The sequence below is a fragment of the Oryzias latipes genome, chromosome 2 (genome assembly GCF_002234675.1).
Source record: "Oryzias latipes chromosome 2, ASM223467v1".
In the NCBI taxonomy this organism is placed as follows: domain Eukaryota; kingdom Metazoa; phylum Chordata; class Actinopteri; order Beloniformes; family Adrianichthyidae; genus Oryzias; species Oryzias latipes.
In genome coordinates, this window is record NC_019860.2 from 118,108 (window position 1) to 136,647 (window position 18,540).

Below are 18,540 nucleotides of genomic sequence, written 5' to 3' on the forward strand. Positions count from 1 at the left end.
ACAACAGAAATTCAAATGAACACTTATTTGCAAAAAGAAAAGTGAAATATGTTCTGCAATGTTGGCATGTTGTGCAATTCATCCTCATAAATAATATAGTTAACAGAACGAAATAATGTACAAAACTGATATTCCCGTCAATGTGTCCGTCTAGCGGAGCAGATATAGGTGCGGGCGTGCGGACGGATGGACAGACGCACTAATTGTCCACTGGGGAAAGTTGTTTTCATAGTAAAACATGTCTTCATAAGCTATGGAATTATGGTATTCATGCATATGCCTTTAGTTTGTTTTATTTTTGATAAAACAATGTATGGCGTATGTCTCAACCATTCAGAAAGCAACAAGAAATTACATTTGCGCTGAACAATTTCCCATTTCCACGTTGATTATTACCGACATCTGTAGCTTGTCAGATGCAATTAACTGGATGGAAATAAAATGCCCCATCACAATGCGTAATGACGCACAATGGCTGATCTTGTGCTCTTAGAAGATGTGGCAAATGGAAGAATTCGGAGTGAAGGCATCTTTAGACAGCAAGAAGACGTGCTGGCAAACAAGGACGACTGGCTTATGAGCCAGTTCCGACTTCCTCGAGCCGTCCTGTTGGACCTCTGCGGGCACTAAGGGATTCCCCAATTCTTGCCGCTTGTCCCTCATCAACCCCCCTTGTCCCTCATCAACCCCCCCCCCCCCCCCCCCCCGTGGCAGACACACTCTGGCGATGCAGCGCCAGACGTTTTTTTGCCTCGACTTTGATGTCCGACCATTTCTTTTTTATTTAACCAGGGTCCGAGGTCGTGAGGCTACAGCATTTACGGCGTCTGCCACTCACGTGCCTTTTTGGCATTAGTAATGCCCACACTGTGCCCTCCAAACAACACTTTTCTCCTCTTTTCCACCTCGCCAACGATAACTTCTACTTCACATTGAGTGAAGTCACGTTTTTTTCATTTCCTCTCGGTGTGTGCCATGGTTTCGCAATCAATGAATTTTCATTTGTGGGCGTTTCACGGACTATTTATGGGCAACTATGGGCGTGTCATGAGGCCGCAAAAGCTGCGCAGCATTTAGAATTGGTTGTGATTTATTAAGGGAAAGATGCGTAAGATGTGCGTGCGCACGGTTTTATAAATCCAAATATTTCTGTGCGTACGCACATCCTAGTTTTCATCCGTACGCCACTTCTGACGCAAATCCTACGCAAAGTTTTATAAATGAGGCCCCTGGTCTGTAACTGGGCCACTGTATGTAGGGCCCATGTGGAATAATTTACATGGGTCCCACATGAGGAGCCCTTAGTGCTAATGGGTTAACCATATAGGCAGGTATTTTAAAAGGTAGTTTTTGTCCACTAGACAAATGCTTAAAATACAAGAAGATGAGTAAAATGACAGAACCCCTGAAGACTCTTTCCAAATTGAATATGAATCACAGCTTTTTTAATTCTGATCAGTCCATCTGTTAACACTGGCTAAATTGATGAACCACAAATAGACGTACATTTTAATATTTTACCATGTTTTATCCAGAGCAACCTGCATTTGCAGAGTTTTGGTAGTTTGTAGAGGAAGTGCTGAGATTTTGAGGATGTAGCAGTAACCAATTAGATACAAGTAGGGTGACCACTTGTCCCACTTTTGGCACCATACAGCCATCTAGTCTTCTGTCTGGCTTTCCTATTTATTAAAAATATTTACTTTTTTCATTGGTGCTCAGTGGATCCAACAGAGATTCAAGTTTTTAACGACACAGTTTAAAATGAAGTGGTAACTTTGTTTGAACATAACACATTTGTTGTGTTGCTGTCCTATTCAGAACAAGCCTGGCTTCAAGGTTCAAGGTTTTTTTATTGGCCATGTATGCATGTGCAGTCAATACTTAGGGGTGCAAAGGTCTCAAGGTAACGTTTTGAAAAAGAAGAATCATTGTAAAAGTTTAAAAAATAAGATCAAAGAAATGTACAATCTGGTAAATGTACATAAGCATACAAGAGAGCTAGAGAGTGCAAGAACAAAAGAATGGAGGGAGATATACACTAATTTGGAGCACATTTTTTAATGACAGCAGTCCAGTGTAGGTACCAATACTATTCGGCCTGCAATCACCCTTTGGGGTCCTTTCAACTGAGGTTAACGTCACACTACGGTAACTCCACTTGGACAAACTACGTTGCATCAAGATCTGCTCAAGCTCTATAATATTCATTTTATGTTTCCTTTTGTAACCTAAAGTTCTTTTCCTTCATAAGTTGTGTGTGACATTATTCTTTGTAATGTTTATAGAGAGATTTTGCCACAACCCACTTTGTAAAAAGATCTGTGGCTGTTAGAATGAACCTGCTGCTCCACAGAGAGAACCGTGTCTCTGAGCAGAGCAGCTGGAGTCTCATAGCTTTGTGTTTGCAGGCAGGGAAGGTGCAAGTTTAAAAGATAATGTTGCTCTGTCAGATATCTGTATGTTCACAGGGCCCCTCATAATATCTTCTTCTATGGTAGTATGGGGCGGCCGTGGTGCAGCGGTAGGTTGGTCGACCTCTGATCGGAAGATTGCAGATTCAATTCTCGCCTTGCCCCGCTCATGTGTCGAAGTGTCCTTGGGCAAGACACTGAACCCCACCTTAACTCTGTTTTTGAAGGTTGACGCCAGTGTTCGGCAGCGGAGCCACCACCAGTCTGTGAATGTGTGTGTGAAAGGGTGAATGGAACTATGACTGTAAAGCACTTTGGGCCTTCAAGGAAGGTAGAAAAGCTCTGTATCCGTGTACGACATTTACCAGTATTGTAATTTGTCCTATCACAATCTGACACGTCACCGGACCAACAGACAGCCAATCAAAAAAATGTGACGTCAGCATTAGTCCCAGGACCCTGAAGGACCTCAAACGGTAATTGCAGGCTGAATAGTTTTGGTACCTACACCTACCACCTTAAATTCTAAAACACAGAAAACTAATGCTGTATACAGTATGTTTTGTGAAACATAGCAGTTTTTAACCTTTTTTAATCCACCCAGTTTTAGTGCATACAAAATGAACCAAGACTTTTATTCCCTGTAACTTGCAATCAACAAACAACACAGATTTAATCTCAGGGCCCTGCAGAAGGGCACTTGCAACCCATCAGTGGGCTCAGGCCAGCGGAATAAGAATTGCAGGCAATTAGATTGCAGATTACAAGACATTAGACATTTATTTGGATGGTGGTCTTTGGTTGCATTTCAGTTATTAATTTTTGACATTAGTTTAACTGTGGCAGGCTAGCTGTGGAAAAGGTGAATGTGTCATGATGCTGTCCTCTGGGCTGTGTCTCACGCTTTGCAGTGTTTCTGTCTTAACAGAGTGAGCTGGGTCTGGTGAATATCTAATAATTCCCTTAGTTCATCTAATTTAGTTGCTGATCGTAAGATTGCAGGTATGATTCCCGCCTTGCACGCCCATATGTCCAAGTGTCCTTGGGCAAGACACTACCCCACCTTGCCTCTGGTGGAAGGTTGGCGCCAGTGTTCGGCAGCGGAGCTGCCATTAGTGTGTGTAAGTGTGTGTGCATGGGTGAAGGATCTGGACTGTGACTGTGAAGCGCTTTGGGGCTTTGAAAGAAGGTAGAAAGTGCTATATAAGTATACGCCATTTACCATTTAATCACAATGAGCATAAAGAGCAATTTGCTATTTTTTCTTTTACTTGTGTTAGCTTACAAAAAATAGTTTAACATCTGTCATGCAAACTTTCCTGACACTACTACTGAAATAAAATGTGTTCATATGCTGGATTGGTTTAGTGTAGTTTTTATAGAAAATTTTAAATGTAAATATAATGACTTTTATATTGGAGTAGAAACCTGCCTTATTACAAAAACCTATTTTGACTGGTGAAAAGTAAAAAAAAAAAAAAAAATAGAATGAACGTTTTCATTTTTTCTCGAAAGGCGAGCAGGGTGGTTTAAGGAGTTCAAAGTGGTAAGAAGGCGTTGCTGATTGGACGGTTGCTGTGTTTTGAATCTCCCGCTCATTTCCTGATACGGCTTCAGTCAGTCGTCCTGGTCCGTCAACGCAAGGAGATTCTGCACTTCTGTCGCACCGTTCATCCAGGCCATTTATTGATATCAAGGTAAGATACCTTTTTGGTTTTGTGTTTCGCTTACAGCTCTAACTGGCAATGATAAATGTGGTTCATAAAAGCATGCGCAGCTCGGGAGTGTTGTTCTGTTCTGCAGTTGAATCCATCCACGTTACATCGGCTTTTGCATTTGAAAGAAGCCGGTGTCACAAACGGGCAGACAACTAGTTTCCACGTGCAGCAGGTTTATTTGCAGACATGATGACAAGTAGTGGTGGGTCGCGTCACCGATCATCCAGCCAGTGTGTTTGTCGGCGTTTCACCGAGACGTCAAAACTAGGAAGCGCATCCTAGTAACAGAGTTGCCAGATTCGGCGGGTTTCCGTCCAATTTAGTGGTTTTGATTTGGATCTTGCGGGGATAACTTGTTTTGGTCAGATGTAATTTGGCCAGGTTTTGTGTGAAATGTTTTTAGTTCGTTTTATTATGAGTCTGAATGATCTTATGTTGAAAAATGACCGGAATTTCTCGGTAAAAATGAATGAATACTAATCAGTCCAGCGGCGAGTTTAGATCCATAAAATTAAAAAACTTTTTTGTTTTTGCTTTTTAGTGTATTATAATGTTGATTCCTCACAAAAAGACACCCAAGCGGTATTTTGATCCATTCAAGCATTTGAGTATTCCTCTAAAATCGAGCGGGTTCTCATGAGCTGACGTGACGGACACATTGAGAACGGTCCCGTTCATGAGAGTCTGCGCTGCCGGCCCCGCCCACAGACACACACCCACTTTCTCCGATGAGCAAGAATGTTTGTCAAAAGCGCTTTATTTTATATTCACAATATGCACATCCACCTTTGCAGAAGTTTGAATGTGTTTTTGTTTTCCTGGGAGAAACGCAGACACGCTGCTGAGGCCGGCTCCATCTGCCGAGATTGACGTCACACACACAGAGCGAAAGCCGGCGACTCAGAGGATGAGTCCTGTTATTTCCAGTTTGGAAAGAAACTCAGGATAATAACCGATATTTAATTAAAAAAATCCTTTTGTGTGTGTGCCAAAGGTAAATCTATCATATATATGGATGTTGCTTACTATTAAGGGCTTAAAAATAACAGGGTATAGGCCCCTTTATTGAGTTTCTGGAAGTATTTAATAGTTTTAATTATGCTTTATATATATATATATTTATTTTTTTTTAGATTAAACGTCATTTTAATTATCATCCTAGAGTTACTTGAACACTTGCTTCAGGGAATGGTTATTTCAGAGTTTAGTTATTTTGTCCCTTGTGTTGGTCAGGTCACCTGCAGCTTCACTCAAGTTGTCGTGACAGACTCGCCGATATAGATTTCATGTCAGCAGTTGTAAGTTTATTCTTAAAGTAACATTTTATTATTTATATATGTAATTAAGCTGTTAACGTTTAACTACATCTTTCTATCTTGTGATATTTTCTCTATTTAAAAAGGTTGCTGTGGTTGGAGTAATTGGGGACTCTTCTCTGGACGATGCAACCAGAAGAGTGATGGGCTTCCTCATGTCCAATGAGTTGGCTCTGCAATATAACCTGTTTGGACGTCATGGAGAGAATACGTTCTGCTAGTTGTGTCTTTTTGATGTCTTCTATGGTAATTAGATTTGAATTTATTAATCTATATTCATCATTGACAAAGGATTTAGTAAATTTAATCCCAGGCTAAAATGAATACTTTGTTTTTTGTGATTTCTTTTTAGGGGCAGTGAAGAAAAATGCCATCACCCAACCAGTCCCACTAAAGGAAGTGGAGAAGGGCCTCTCCAAATGGTTTGTTGGAGCTCGTGACAGGGGAAGAAACTGAGCCTTAAGGACTCAAAGAGAGCTTGAATAACAAGCCAATGGAGCTTGTTCTCAGGAACCGTCAAGGATGCCATGAGTATTTTGTTTTACTGGATTTATTTATTTTTTCGTCACATAATTGGCACACATTAAGGTTGTTGATATTGTACTGTACCAAGTGAAGTTGTTCTTTATTTTATTAAGTAACTGTAGTATGTTAGATCCTGTGTGTTATCTGTTAAACCTTTGGGTGACCTTGCCATGGTCTTGTATATCGTTTTCATAATGCAGGATCAGGATAATTTATTTTCTTTTATTAAATTGAAGCATTTTAAAAAGCATTTTGTTGATGTCATTTGGAAAATTATGTTGTGAAACAGTGGGATTTTAGAGAATCTTCTCATTTGGGTTTTAGGAAAGCTAGATGGAAAAGAAGACCCTATAATGGTTCACTGGTATATAGCACTGTAGGAAAACACAGGTGGGACCTCCATGGCAACACTGCACAAACCCACTCATGGCCCACATGGTGGCTTATTTAGGTCCCACATTAACCCAATATGCAATACTAATTGATGCATAAGTGGGGCCAAAATGGGTCATGGATGGTTACCTGATTGGGGCCCATCTTTGCCCTGTTTCAGTCATACTTCCAGCCCACAGAAGAAGAACTACGAGTTATGGTTAACTATGAGTATGGTTCTAATGCTACTTACCCACTAGGGGCCTAAAGGAAACCCACTGACCACCCACTTCAAGCCCATGTGGGCACACACAGTTGGGGCCACCATGGAAACTGCGGACAAACCCACTTATAGCCCACAATATAGCCCATTAAGGTCCCACATAAAACCCATATGCAATACTGATAGACATATTACTGGGGCCAAAATGGGTCTTGGGTACTTTTCCCAATTGGGACCCATATGGGTCCTGTTTTAATCCCACTTCTAACCCACATGGGTGAAAATATGGGCCAATGTCAGTTTTAATGCTACTTACCCACTTGTGACCTACAGGACACTCACTCAGTACCCACTTCAAGCCTATGTGGGCATACACAGTTGGGGCCACCACGGAAACTGCGGACAAACCCACTTATAGCCCACATTATAGCCCATTTAGGTCCCACATAAAACCCATATAAGATACTGATAGACACATTAGTGGGGCCATAGTGGGTATTGGGTAGTTAACCCAGTTGGGACCCATATGGGCCCTGTTTCAATCCCACTTCCAGCCCACATGGGCAAAAAATATGGGCCCTACATGGGTTCTAATATTATTTACCAACTTGGGGCCTATATGACACCCACTTCAAGCCTATGTGGGCATACACAGTTGGGGCCACCACGGAAACTGCGGACAAACCCACTTATAGCCCACATTATAGCCCATTTAGGTCCCACATAAAACCCATATAGGAGACTGATAGACACATTAGTGGGGCCAAAGTGGGTCTTGGGTAGTTTACCCAGTTGGGACCCATATGGGCCCTGTTTCAATCCCACTTCCAGCCCACATGGGCAAAAAATATGGGCCCTACATGGGTTCTAATATTATTTACCAACTTGGGGCCTATATGACACCCACTCAGCACCCACTTCAAGCCTATGTGGGCATACACAGTTGGGGCCACCACGGAAACTGCGGACAAACCCACTTATAGCCCACATTATAGCCCATTTAGGTCCCACATAAAACCCATATAAGATACTGATAGACACATTAGTGACACCCACTCAGCACCCACTTCAAGCCTATGTGGGCATACACAGTTGGGGCCACCACGGAAACTGCGGACAAAACCATTCGGGGCCCACATTTTCTGCCCATTTTTAAACCATATGGGGCCCACTTGGCTTTGCTGGCTGGGCAGTGATAGTATAGTCATTTCCTGGTTTTTGATGGTGGCAAAGTCTATTATGTTAACGAGTCTGCGGACATTGTCATCCGAGTGTCTGCCTTTGATGAATCCAGTTTGATCAAAGTCAATTATGTGAGGAGTGACTTTTTCTATTCTCTGTGCTAGTGCTTTGCAGATAATTTTTACATCTGCATTAATTAAAGAAATGGGGCGATAGCTTGAAGGACTCGTGGGGTCTTTGTCTGGTTTTAGAAGAAGGATAATATTGGCAGAGTTCATGTTAGGTGGTAGAGATTGGCTTTCATTGATAAATTTTACCGTTTTATAAAACGTTGGTGCCAGTTGTTCCCAGAATTCCTTATAAAACTCTGCAGGAAAGCCATCAGGCCCTGGTGCTTTACCATTAGGCATAAGTAACAGAGCTTCATGAAGCTCAGACAACGAGAGCGGAGAATCTAAGTTTGTGATTTGATCCTCATTTAGCTTGGGCAGGTTTATATTGTTGAGAAATGAGTTGATGCTTTGTTCTGATGGATTGACCTGTGGAGTGTATAAGTTTTGATAAAAGTCTTTAAACGCATTATTAATTTTTACCGGGTCATGGGTGACATTCCCTGTTTGGTCCATAATAGAAGTGATTGTTGATTTTTCTTTATTAATTTTAAGCTGATTAGCTAGAAATTTGCCAGATTTATTTGAGTTTTCATATCTTTCCAGTCGAAGCCTTTGTATCTGGAATTGTGTTTGTTTATTGATGATGTCATTTAACTGCAGCTTTAAATTTTTCAGGTCGCCCAGTATGTGTTCCTGTGCAGAAGCAGCATAAGCAGTCTCCAGAGTTTTTATTTTATTTTCTAATTCTAATAAATCTGCTTTCTCTTTGCGTTTTTTATGCGTTGAATAAGAGATGATTTTCCCTCTCATGACTGCTTTTGCTGCTTTCCAAAGAATACTTGGTGATATTTCAGAAGTATTGTTGAATTCGACAAGAACAGTGGCGACAGTGGCTCAGGTGGTTGAGCGGGTCGTCCAATGACCGAAGGGTTGGCGGTTCGATCCCCCGCTCCCACCAGCCAAAATGTCGTTGTGTCCTTGGGCAAGACACTTCACCCTCCTTGCCTTCAGTGTGGTTCCACTGGTGTGTGCATGTGTATGAATGATCCCGGTGATGGTCAGAGGGGCCGTAGGCGCGAAATGGCAGCCACGCCTCTGTCAGTCTGCCCCAGGGCAGCTGTGGCTACAACCGTAGCTTACCATCACCAAGTATGAATGAGGAGTGAATGAATAATGGACACAATGTAAGCGCTTTGGGTGTCTTGAAAAGCGCAGATAAATCCAATCCATTATTATTATTATAATTCTAAGAAGGTTGCCCACTCTTTTTTAAAGAATTCAATAAATTCCTGGTCTTTTAACAGAGATGTATTAAACCTCCAGGTTGAACCCGAGGGTGTGGGTACTTCCCTTGAAATAGTAACAGAAACTGGTGCATGGTCACTGATAATAATTGGATGAATGTTGGAACTTTTAATTTCTTTCAAAAGGGAGTTACTGACTAATAAATAATCTAAACGAGAGTGTGAATGATGAACTGGAGAAAAAAAGGTGAACCCCTTAGTGCTTGGATGACATGAGCGCCACGCGTCGCAGAGACCCAAATCATTCATGTACTGCTTTAGAATACTTGCAGACTGCCATGTACGCTGGTTTGCTGCTGTGCTGAGTCTGTCAAGTTCAGGGTCCAAAACAAGGTTTTGAGTCGTCAGCATTCGGGCCATAGACACTCGCTATGCAAAAGTCCTTATTCTGAATGGATATATTAATGATTACAAATCTGCCTTCTGGGTCAGTAACTGTATCCTTATGAGTAAATGTAACATTTTTATTAATCAAAACTGCAACCCCTCTTTGTTTGGAGTTGAAACTGGCAGAATACATAGCTGGATACTGGGAACAGCACAGGAGATGACCAGCTGATAAAGATAAATGGGTCTCCTGCAGCAGAGCTATATCTGCTTTAAGATCATCCAGGTGATTTAACACTTTCAATCTCTTTGGTCCAGAGCCAAGTCCACGCACATTCCAGCTAACGATGTTAAGACTGTTCATAGCTGTTCTAACCGGGAGAGTGCAAGGCTAAATAGTGCGTGTGCCCGTCCGTGTGCGCGTGCACGCTGTGCGTTCCTGCTACACTGACAAGCGCTGTGCGTTGTGGGTGAACGTGTCTTGGCTATGAGCTGCATGTTACGTGCGTCCTGTGTGAGCCTAAGTGAGGTTTTTGCAGTTTATCAACGTGTGTGTGTGGGATCGCGTGTGCATGCTCTTATGCGCGCTAGTATGCGCGCGCGCCCGTTCCGTGCATAAATAAATACTCACCGTGGTTGCGTTGACTTTACCTGATTCACATATGAGGAAATGGGAAGGGGGGGGGGACAAGAGAAAAGAGAGAGGAAAAGAGAACAAAAAACAAAAACAACGAAACAACAACAGAAACATGAATGTGAGAGAAAGAAAAAACACTTTTCCTGAGAGGTGTGGATTATTGATGATCCGATTATTTCCTAGTTAAATAAGTTTGTGGGTTTCTTCTGGGCGGCGCAGATGTCAGTGCACCTCTGAAAGCCTTCAGCACAGCCAGGGTGTTACCTCTGGGTCCCGGAACAGCTTGCCGTTCACAAAAAGTTTATCAACGGCAACCACCGCACGGGCTCCAGCAGACAGGTGCTTCCTCCTCAGCGGGAAGAGGATTTTCCGCCGGCGGAGGATCTCGCCTGGAAACTGATCATTCACACTGTAATGTGTGCCTTTTAGCTCTCGCCCTCTGCTTTTTACCTGCTCCTTTTGTTTATAATGTTCAAATTTAGCAACAATAGGACGGGGACGCTGATTGTCCGGCCTCTTTCCTCCGAGCCGGTGAACCCTGTGAAAGGAGATCTTCTGGACTTCTTCCTTGGGGAGCTTCAGGTGGACCTCTATAAAGGACTTAACAATGTTAAAGGACTTAACAATGTTAGTCCTGCCTGATTCAATTCTCTCAGTTGTATTGATTCCCGTCATCAAAGACAAGACCGGCAGTTTAAATAGTCTGTTGAATTACCGACCGATTGCCCTTTCCAGCAACATTTCAAAAATTTTAGAATATGTTTTATTGACTAGACTCGAAGTGCATCTTTTAACAAGTGAGAACCAATTTGGTTTTAAAAAAAGCCTCGGCACTGATATGTGTATCTACGCGTTAAAAGAAATAGTTGGGAAATACCTGCATCTAAATACATCTTTATTTCTGTGTTTTATTGATGCCACTAAGGCCTTTGACAGGGTCAACCACCTCAAGCTTTTTCAGAAGCTAATTAATCGAGGAGTGCCCAAATATCTTGTACGATTCCTGGCTTTCTGGTATGCTAATCAAACAATGGTAGTCAAATGGGGCAATGTCTTATCAGAGCCTTTCTATGTAAGCAATGGAGTTCAACAGGGGGGGATCCTCTCTCCATTTCTATTCAATGTGTATATTCATGACCTATCCAATAATCTGAATCTGTGCAAAACTGGGTGTGTTGTTGGATGTCAAACCTTTAATCATCTCATGTATGCTGATGACCTCATCATTTTTAGCCCCTACAGTGCTGGGTTACAAACACTTTTAAAAGTTTGTTCTGACTATGGCAGAGACTTTGATATAAAATACAATCCCTCCAAAAGCAAAGTAATGATCGTAAGGACCAAAGACGACAGAAATGTAAACTTTCCTGTTTTTAAGCTTTGTGGAACGACTCTGGAACAAACATCATCTATCAAATATCTTGGACATTTCATTACTGACGATTGGAGGGATGATAGAGACATTCAGAGACAGTACTGTAAACTCTATGCTCAGGCAAATATGCTGATGAGAAAATTCAGTGCATGTTCTCTTCAAGTGAAGTGTTCGCTGTTCAGAGCTTACTGCACTCCTCTGTATATGGCCCCTCTTTGGTGGAACTATGGACGTGGGACATTCCACAAATTCTTAGTGGCCTATAATGATGCTTTTAGGCTTCTGTTACAGGTGCCCAGGTGGTACAGAGCCAGTCAGCTGTTTGTGGACGCTCACATCCCCACCTGTGAAGCTCTACTGCGTAAGCTAACGTACAGCCTTATGGAACGCCTGGACAAATCTAGGAACTCAATTATCATGTCTCTGACTGATCCCAAAAGAAGCTCATGCCGCTACACTTCTGCCCTAAGGAAACACTGGATACAGCGATTATACTCTTTTTAAGTTATATCTTATTACTTTTTATTATGTATACTGTATTTGTATCTTATGTTTTTTTTTTCTCTCTTTTCTTCCAATGGACCACCTGAGTCTGAAATAAAAGTTTGATTGAATTAATCAACGTAAACTTTACTTTAAAAGAACAGAAAAATTTTGAAAATTGATTTAAAAATAAAGGAAGGAAAGAAAAGAAAAGTGCAGATAGGACCTTTCAGTAATATACACGGCTAAACAGAAATGTTTTAAGTCTAGATTTGAACTGTCACTGTAAATATGCAGGATTGTAGCTTAGGCTAGTTTCCATTCTCTATTCCGTTCTGACCATGGGCAGCCACCTAGAGACTATAGATAAAAAAATGAGTAAAATAAAGGAAAAAAGTACATTGCTAATGTAAAATTGCATTAAATAATTGACATAAAATTAACATTAGTCAGATAACGTTTAAGACAGTTTCAAATGCATAGTTCCCCAAAGTATACATCAATGAAATGGCCAAAATCAGATCAATAAGGAAGACGAATCCAATTAATGGGATTTGATGAGGAGTGTTGTGAAGGCTCAGCCCATTGTTAATGACATCACAGGAAGTTATATCGAGTTCCTTTCTTCATCTGTGATTTTTCTGGTTTTGTTGAGCTAGTTCCTGTTTCCATGTGCTCTGGTCCAGCAGCAGAGAGATACTTTAGTTGCCCAAAAACCCTGTCTTACACCACAGTTCAATCCAGTTGCTGTATTTTCAATATTGAGTTAACTGACCAAAACAGAAGTGTTTGAATCCTTTGTTTTACGTGCTTACTCATTTTATTCGCGCAGTGATTTTTCGCGGCCGCTAGGCGTCACTGTTGTCACTGTTTCTATGAGGTTAAAGCAGATTTAATTATTTAATTATAAGGAGTTTATTTCATAATGACATACTGAGTCAGTTTTCCTTGTTTAATGTAATTTATTTATTTACAGCAGGGCTATTTGTGTTATTTATGAAGTGATGAGAGGATTTTTGTTGTTTGCAGACTAACTTTCATTACCCAGCAATGGAATAAATTAAGAACATCTGACAAGTGGAGTCACCTCTCCATTTTCCTCCTCCCTGTGTCCTGACCGACACCCCATCTTGTTTACTGTTAAAATCCTACCCACATCAGTGATACAGTCCTCCATCCTCACAGTTATGATCATTATTAAGGGCCTGCTCGCTCTTTTTAAAAAAAAAATTATTTTAGACTGGCCACACTGCTCCTAGTCAGTCTGTGTCTCTTTGCAGCCGGACACACATAGCACTGATATCATTGGCCCGCCTCGCCTCTGGAAATGTTAAGTGGAACAGCTCTAGCAGATTTTGCCGTGCTAAATGTTTGCCATTTGCTGGACCAGCACGTCTAAGTTACCCATTGCTGGATTGACTGCTTGGAGTTTAGTTCCTCCACGCCTACTGTTTTTAGCTCGATACGTTTAGAGCAGGGGTCGGCAACCCATGGCTCTGGAGCCAGATGTGGCTCTTTGATCCTTCTGTTGTGGCTCCCTGTGACTTTGGAAAATAATGAGTATTTTATAAAAATTCAAATTTATTTTAGTTTGTTCATTTTTCATGGCATTTCAAAGGCGCTGGTGGCTCCGTGCGAGGCACGTGCCACGTAAAAAACAGCTTCCTTGGTGGGCTCGTGTTTGTCGGGCGAGGGCTGCGGAGCTGAAAGCAGGAGGAGACACGCGGGGCGGCTTCAATAAACACTCCGGGTATGGAGTAATTTTCTGCCGGCGGCTTGGCGTGGCGCGGAACGGGGAGCGGCTTTCTGGTGACGGAGAGTTTGCGCCGGTGTTTTGGACTTGCGTGTGCGGTGATGTGTGTTTCAGCGCAGGGAAGCTTGTTGCGTCGGTCGCAATCGACCGGTCATCTTCGGGGACGTGGGGGAGATTGAAGGGGAAGAGAGTGCTTCTTGAAAATCCATCAGCCAATCAAAATCCTCACCGAAAAGTACGGGACTTGATTGACATGCAAAATGGCCAATCGGACATCCTCTGACACATACGTCACTGCAGACGCGAGTTTAAATGCACTCAGCGCAAACTCTGTCATCAGAGCGGCTTTTTCTCCCCGCTGCACATCACGTCCCCGGTAGAAGTCCAGCAACCGAAGTTTATTAAAGCCGCCCCGCGTGTCTCCTCCTACTATAAGCTCTGCAGTTCTCGCCCGATAAATACGAGCTCATCAAGGAAGCTGTGAGGCACGCACTTTATACTGTTGCTGAGCGGTGCGCGTGCCACGAGAGAGAAGGGCCGTGTGCAGGTGTCTGAAATATATTGTGTGTTCGGAGGACGGAGCACTAAATAAAGAGTAGTCGTCATTCCCAGAATAACTGTTTTGGAGTCATTTTTAATCCGCTCTGAAGGTTGAGGGTTCGAACAGGGAAGTGAACCCCGAAGGAGATTGCCTTCGGCCCTGAAGGAAATCTCCCCTGCGCTTCTGACCATGGTCTGAAAGACGAGAGAAAAAGAGAAGTCATCGCGCTGCGAAAGGTTCAACAATACGGAGCCAGCAGCGCCAAATGCCTCATAATATGCCACGCCCCCCCCCATTGCACCGTTTACAGCAGAGCATGAATACGATGGTCGCTGCTTTCTGTCTTTGTAATAAAACGCTTCATCCGTTAATACAAAAGTATCTTTATGTAAACTCACTGTGTAGTTTTTAATCATCAGTACATAAACAATAATGTTGAAATAAACATGTAAGAAATAAACATGAAGATGAAAAGAAAGAAGTACTTTTTTTTATCTTTTCTGGACCGTGATCTACACTTATGTCCTTGAAAATCGATCGCGATCGACGTAATGAGCACCCTTGATATAATATATACATGCATAATATATATAATGATGTCAAAACGGGTTGTGGCTCCGGGTGCTTTTTTTTCCATTAGGGGCGGTCCCAAATGGCTCTTTGAGTAAAAAAGGTTGCCGACTCCTGGTTTAGAGGCATTCTCTATGGGAGACGTCACATCTGGATTCGTCCATGTTCTTACCGTCATTGGTTCAAAGTTCATGCTAAGGAGCTGAACAAGAACAGCTGGTCTGTTTTTCAGGTTGATGTTTATCTTTTTGTCTCCAGCAGAGAGCGCCATCACCACACCGGTTCTTTCTTCCTTCCCTTTCCACATCTTCAAGTATTTCCTAATTTCCTCTCTCTCTTCACCCTTTCCTCACCTTTAAGTTTTTCCTTTCCCTTGCTCTCTCCCCCTTAATGCCCCTTGAAGGATGTGGGGGGGGGGGGGGGGGGGCAAAGTAGACATGTGTACTGAAGTTCCAGGAACATCAGTTTTTAACTGGACTTGTCATGAGGAGGAGAGATGTTGCCATGTGGATCCTCCTTTGATTTATATATGGGAAGAACACGATGTGGTTCTTACTGGTTGGGGAAAGAAAAAAAGCGAGTGAAAAGGAAGAAGGCTTTTTACCCAGAATTCATGAGTAAAATCTCCAGAAAAGAGAATAACAGCTGTTGGAGTTTGAGTCTGCAGTCCTGCTATGGTTGTTAGACTTCTAGCCTGCTTCAGCGTGACCGCGTTTAGGGATGTACATACAGGCCGCGGTCTCGCGCGTGAGCTCCCTCAGGAGTGAGTATGTCTGATGCTAATGGCTAGTAGCTTAAGATTCTGGCAGCATATGGAGACTCGTCCACTTACATGAGGGGTGACTAACTGTTGATTTACAGAAAGGAACCTTCACCCCTTGTTTACCTCTACATTTGGGTCCCTGTCCATTGGAAAACATGGGAAAATACATGACACATACACATGCAGATAATCAATTATTCTCAGTCATAAATAGGTTCTGTTACATACAGTACACGACACACTGAAAACATTAAATATTCCATCTGTCAAAAGGAGTTTGATAGCATGAAAGGCAGTGGGAGGAAGTGAACTTTTTTCACTTGTTTTGTCCAACAGCTGAGCAAACACATCAGAGCTGAAGGCTTCTTGTGTTGGACAGATGCTGCTGTTACCATAGATGGTGATGAATCTTCTGACACAAACATTTCAACACGTACATCATACAACTACATGTGTCTGAATTCTTTCACCATTTTCTCAGCATGTCTAAGTCTGCAATTCCAAAATCCAGTGTCTCAGAAGTTTCCCAGAAGTCCCTGTAAAAAATCAGTGTGCATCAATGCTCACCAGAATGGCGACTATAGACCACAATGCACTGCGTTTGGACAGTTTATCATTTAGGAGAATTGTATAAATGTATCTCTTATAGACTATTTATGTTTTCATCATCAGAACGCAGTGGATTCATTAAACTTCTTCATAAGATGTTCCTATATGAACAGCCCCCCCACGCTCAGGCTCCACCCTGTCGCCCAGCCGGTCTTATTCTGGAGCCCCACATTCAGCTGTATACCCCCCCCCCCCCCCATCCCTGACTGTGTGGAGCTTCTGCAACATTGTGTAGCTAATAATAAACACTAGCAAGAACCACCTCAACTGGGGGGTGGGTCTAATAATAGTCTGTTTGTGAGATCTTAGGGAGGGGGGGTGAGATTTTTTACATTTCAGATTTCTTTAAAGCTGCCCCCACCCCCCAGCTCTGGTTTCGACCAATCCAGATTGGAACATTTCTGACTTTGACCCACTTGGAGTCCTGAAGGGTCAAAATGTGACTCCACCGCTCCTGGGGTGTCCGGTTTTCCGTGGTGTGGGTGGGGCCTCAGCCATCTCCTATTTAGGGGTCAGAATGACCCACCCTCCTCCACCTGCTCCTGTCCATCTGCCACTGGGTGACAGCCCTCTTTCTGCTGCCAGCCTTCTCCTTCTAACCTGCCTGTTGCTCCTTGAGGCTGTTTGGTTCCTACATCTGGTCGTCCCAACCGCCGCCTCTCACCATGGCCGAGGGCGCTCGCCCCGAGGATTACTGCGACGAGCCGGGAGAAGATGACTTTGGAGAGATCATCAAGAGTCGCTCAGGTACGGATGTGTGAGCTGAGCTCCACTTCATGTTCTTTCCTGAGCAGATTCCTTTGAGGTTTCAGGCCTTCTGGGTGGTCAGATGTTTTCATGGCAGAAGATTAATGTCTGAATCTAATAATAAATATGTAAGCAGATGGCCTGTGGGACAAAAAGGTAAAAATGAAGAGAAACTTCCTGATCTTGAAAGTCTTGTAGTCTTTTCTGGTCTTCAGAAGACCCAGGAGTTTAGTTTTCCAGCCTGACGTGATCATCTGACTTTTTTAGACACACATCCTCGTAAAACATTTCTAGAAACATGATTATTGACTGGAGAATTCTGGATTTTGGTTTGTTTCTATCCATCAGAATAGATTATAGAATAGCGTTCTGCATCTGTCAGATGAAATGTTACACTTTGGTGGTGGTTTGCCCTCCTTTCTCATACTGTGGGCTTCACAATCTGAACATCAGAAACTGATTATTTCCATGAGAATTCAACATTTCACATTTCCATCTCCACAAATGTTCAATCCTTATAGAAGCTATGAAAACGATTATTTATTAATATTATAGTAAATAAATATTTTTATTTAAAAAATATGGTCTACTTTACTCTAAATGTTGTTATCTTAGTTAGATCAGGATGCCTCTGAGCGATGAATCCTACATCCAGATGGTACTGAAGTCCCACAGGGCTCCGATTAGGGACCAATTTTGTCCAACAGTAATAATACTGTTACCCGTATCCCTTACCCGTTACCACCAGTACCACTGATACCAGTGAAACCAAAATACAAGAAAAATGATCTGTACGTTTTTCTCTGAGTTTAAATCAATCAGTTCCAAAGGTTTCAAAGTGGACATATTGTAAAGTCCACTGGTTGTAAGGTCCTCATATAAAATGTGTGTGTATATGGTATTAGAGCAGGGGTGGCGAACACGCGGCTCTGGAGCCGCACGCGGCTCTGGGCCAATGAGCTTGCGGCTCTTTGCGTCTCATCATATTTTCAATAAACTGTGCCTCATTTCGTAATTTTTTCCTTCTTAAACCACACTCAAACCATCAGAGGGTATTAAAAAGAAATAACAATAGTAATTTGGCAGTGTGTGTGTTTTGAAAGCGTTCATCATAGACTCCAGGATTGTAGAACATAATAAAACAGCTGATCACGTGACGTCACAGCTGGAGGGCTAAAAGTTCTTCATAGAGTTTACGTGGTTGTCACGTGACTACAGCTTCAGCGGAGGATCTTCATCTTCTGCTGCAGATCAGTGAGGAGGATGAAGGCTTGGTTTATCTGAGGCTCTTCATCCTCGCTGTCACCTCGGGGGGGCTGCGTTCTGGGGCGGGGGGGAGGAGTCAGAAGCAACGGGAGGCGGTCAGGCGGCCAGTGTTTCGGTACCGGCGGAGCGTCCAGACGTTCAAACGCGGACTGCAGCCGTGAGAGCGCCGGGTCACCAACGCGGAACCGTCACGGAGGTTCGGTTCGGGTCCGCGAGGCTCAGCCGCTCCTCTGCGGATGGACCGGAACCTCAGCCAGGGCTGAGGCGACGCGCTCCCAGGTGAGCCGCACGCGCTCACTGAC

General features: G+C 42.9%; 1 protein-coding gene and 1 long non-coding RNA gene across 12 annotated transcripts in view; both read left to right on the plus strand.

Annotated features, from left to right (window-relative positions):
* Positions 1-4,018: 4,018 nt before the first annotated feature.
* Positions 4,019-6,223, plus strand: LOC111948864. 3 transcript variants are annotated; one of them, XR_002874861.1, is made up of 3 exons: positions 4,019-5,126; positions 5,366-5,430; positions 5,535-6,223. It is a non-coding gene; the product is annotated as an uncharacterized LOC111948864 (long non-coding RNA). The 3 variants fall into 3 exon arrangements; XR_002874860.1 differs by lacking the exon at positions 4,019-5,126 and having other exon boundaries at positions 5,258-5,430; positions 5,535-5,694; positions 5,801-6,223; XR_002874859.1 differs by lacking the exon at positions 4,019-5,126 and having other exon boundaries at positions 5,259-5,430.
* A 10,491-nt stretch (positions 6,224-16,714) lies between these two features.
* The window catches only part of dmd (dystrophin), an 86,444-nt gene continuing 84,618 nt past the window's right edge, over positions 16,715-18,540 (plus strand). For 4 of the 9 annotated variants that reach the window (XR_002289629.1, XM_020701358.1, XM_020701362.2 and 1 more), the window contains exon 1: positions 16,742-16,972. Coding sequence is in view for 8 of the 9 variants with exons in the window: in XM_020701358.1 (XP_020557017.1) it covers positions 16,891-16,972 (82 nt within the window). In the remaining variant the exon portion in view is untranslated. Of the gene's footprint in view, positions 16,973-18,540 lie in introns of all 9 variants that reach the window. The other 5 variants (XM_020701361.1, XM_020701363.2, XM_020701359.1 and 2 more) reach the window with 3 other exon arrangements.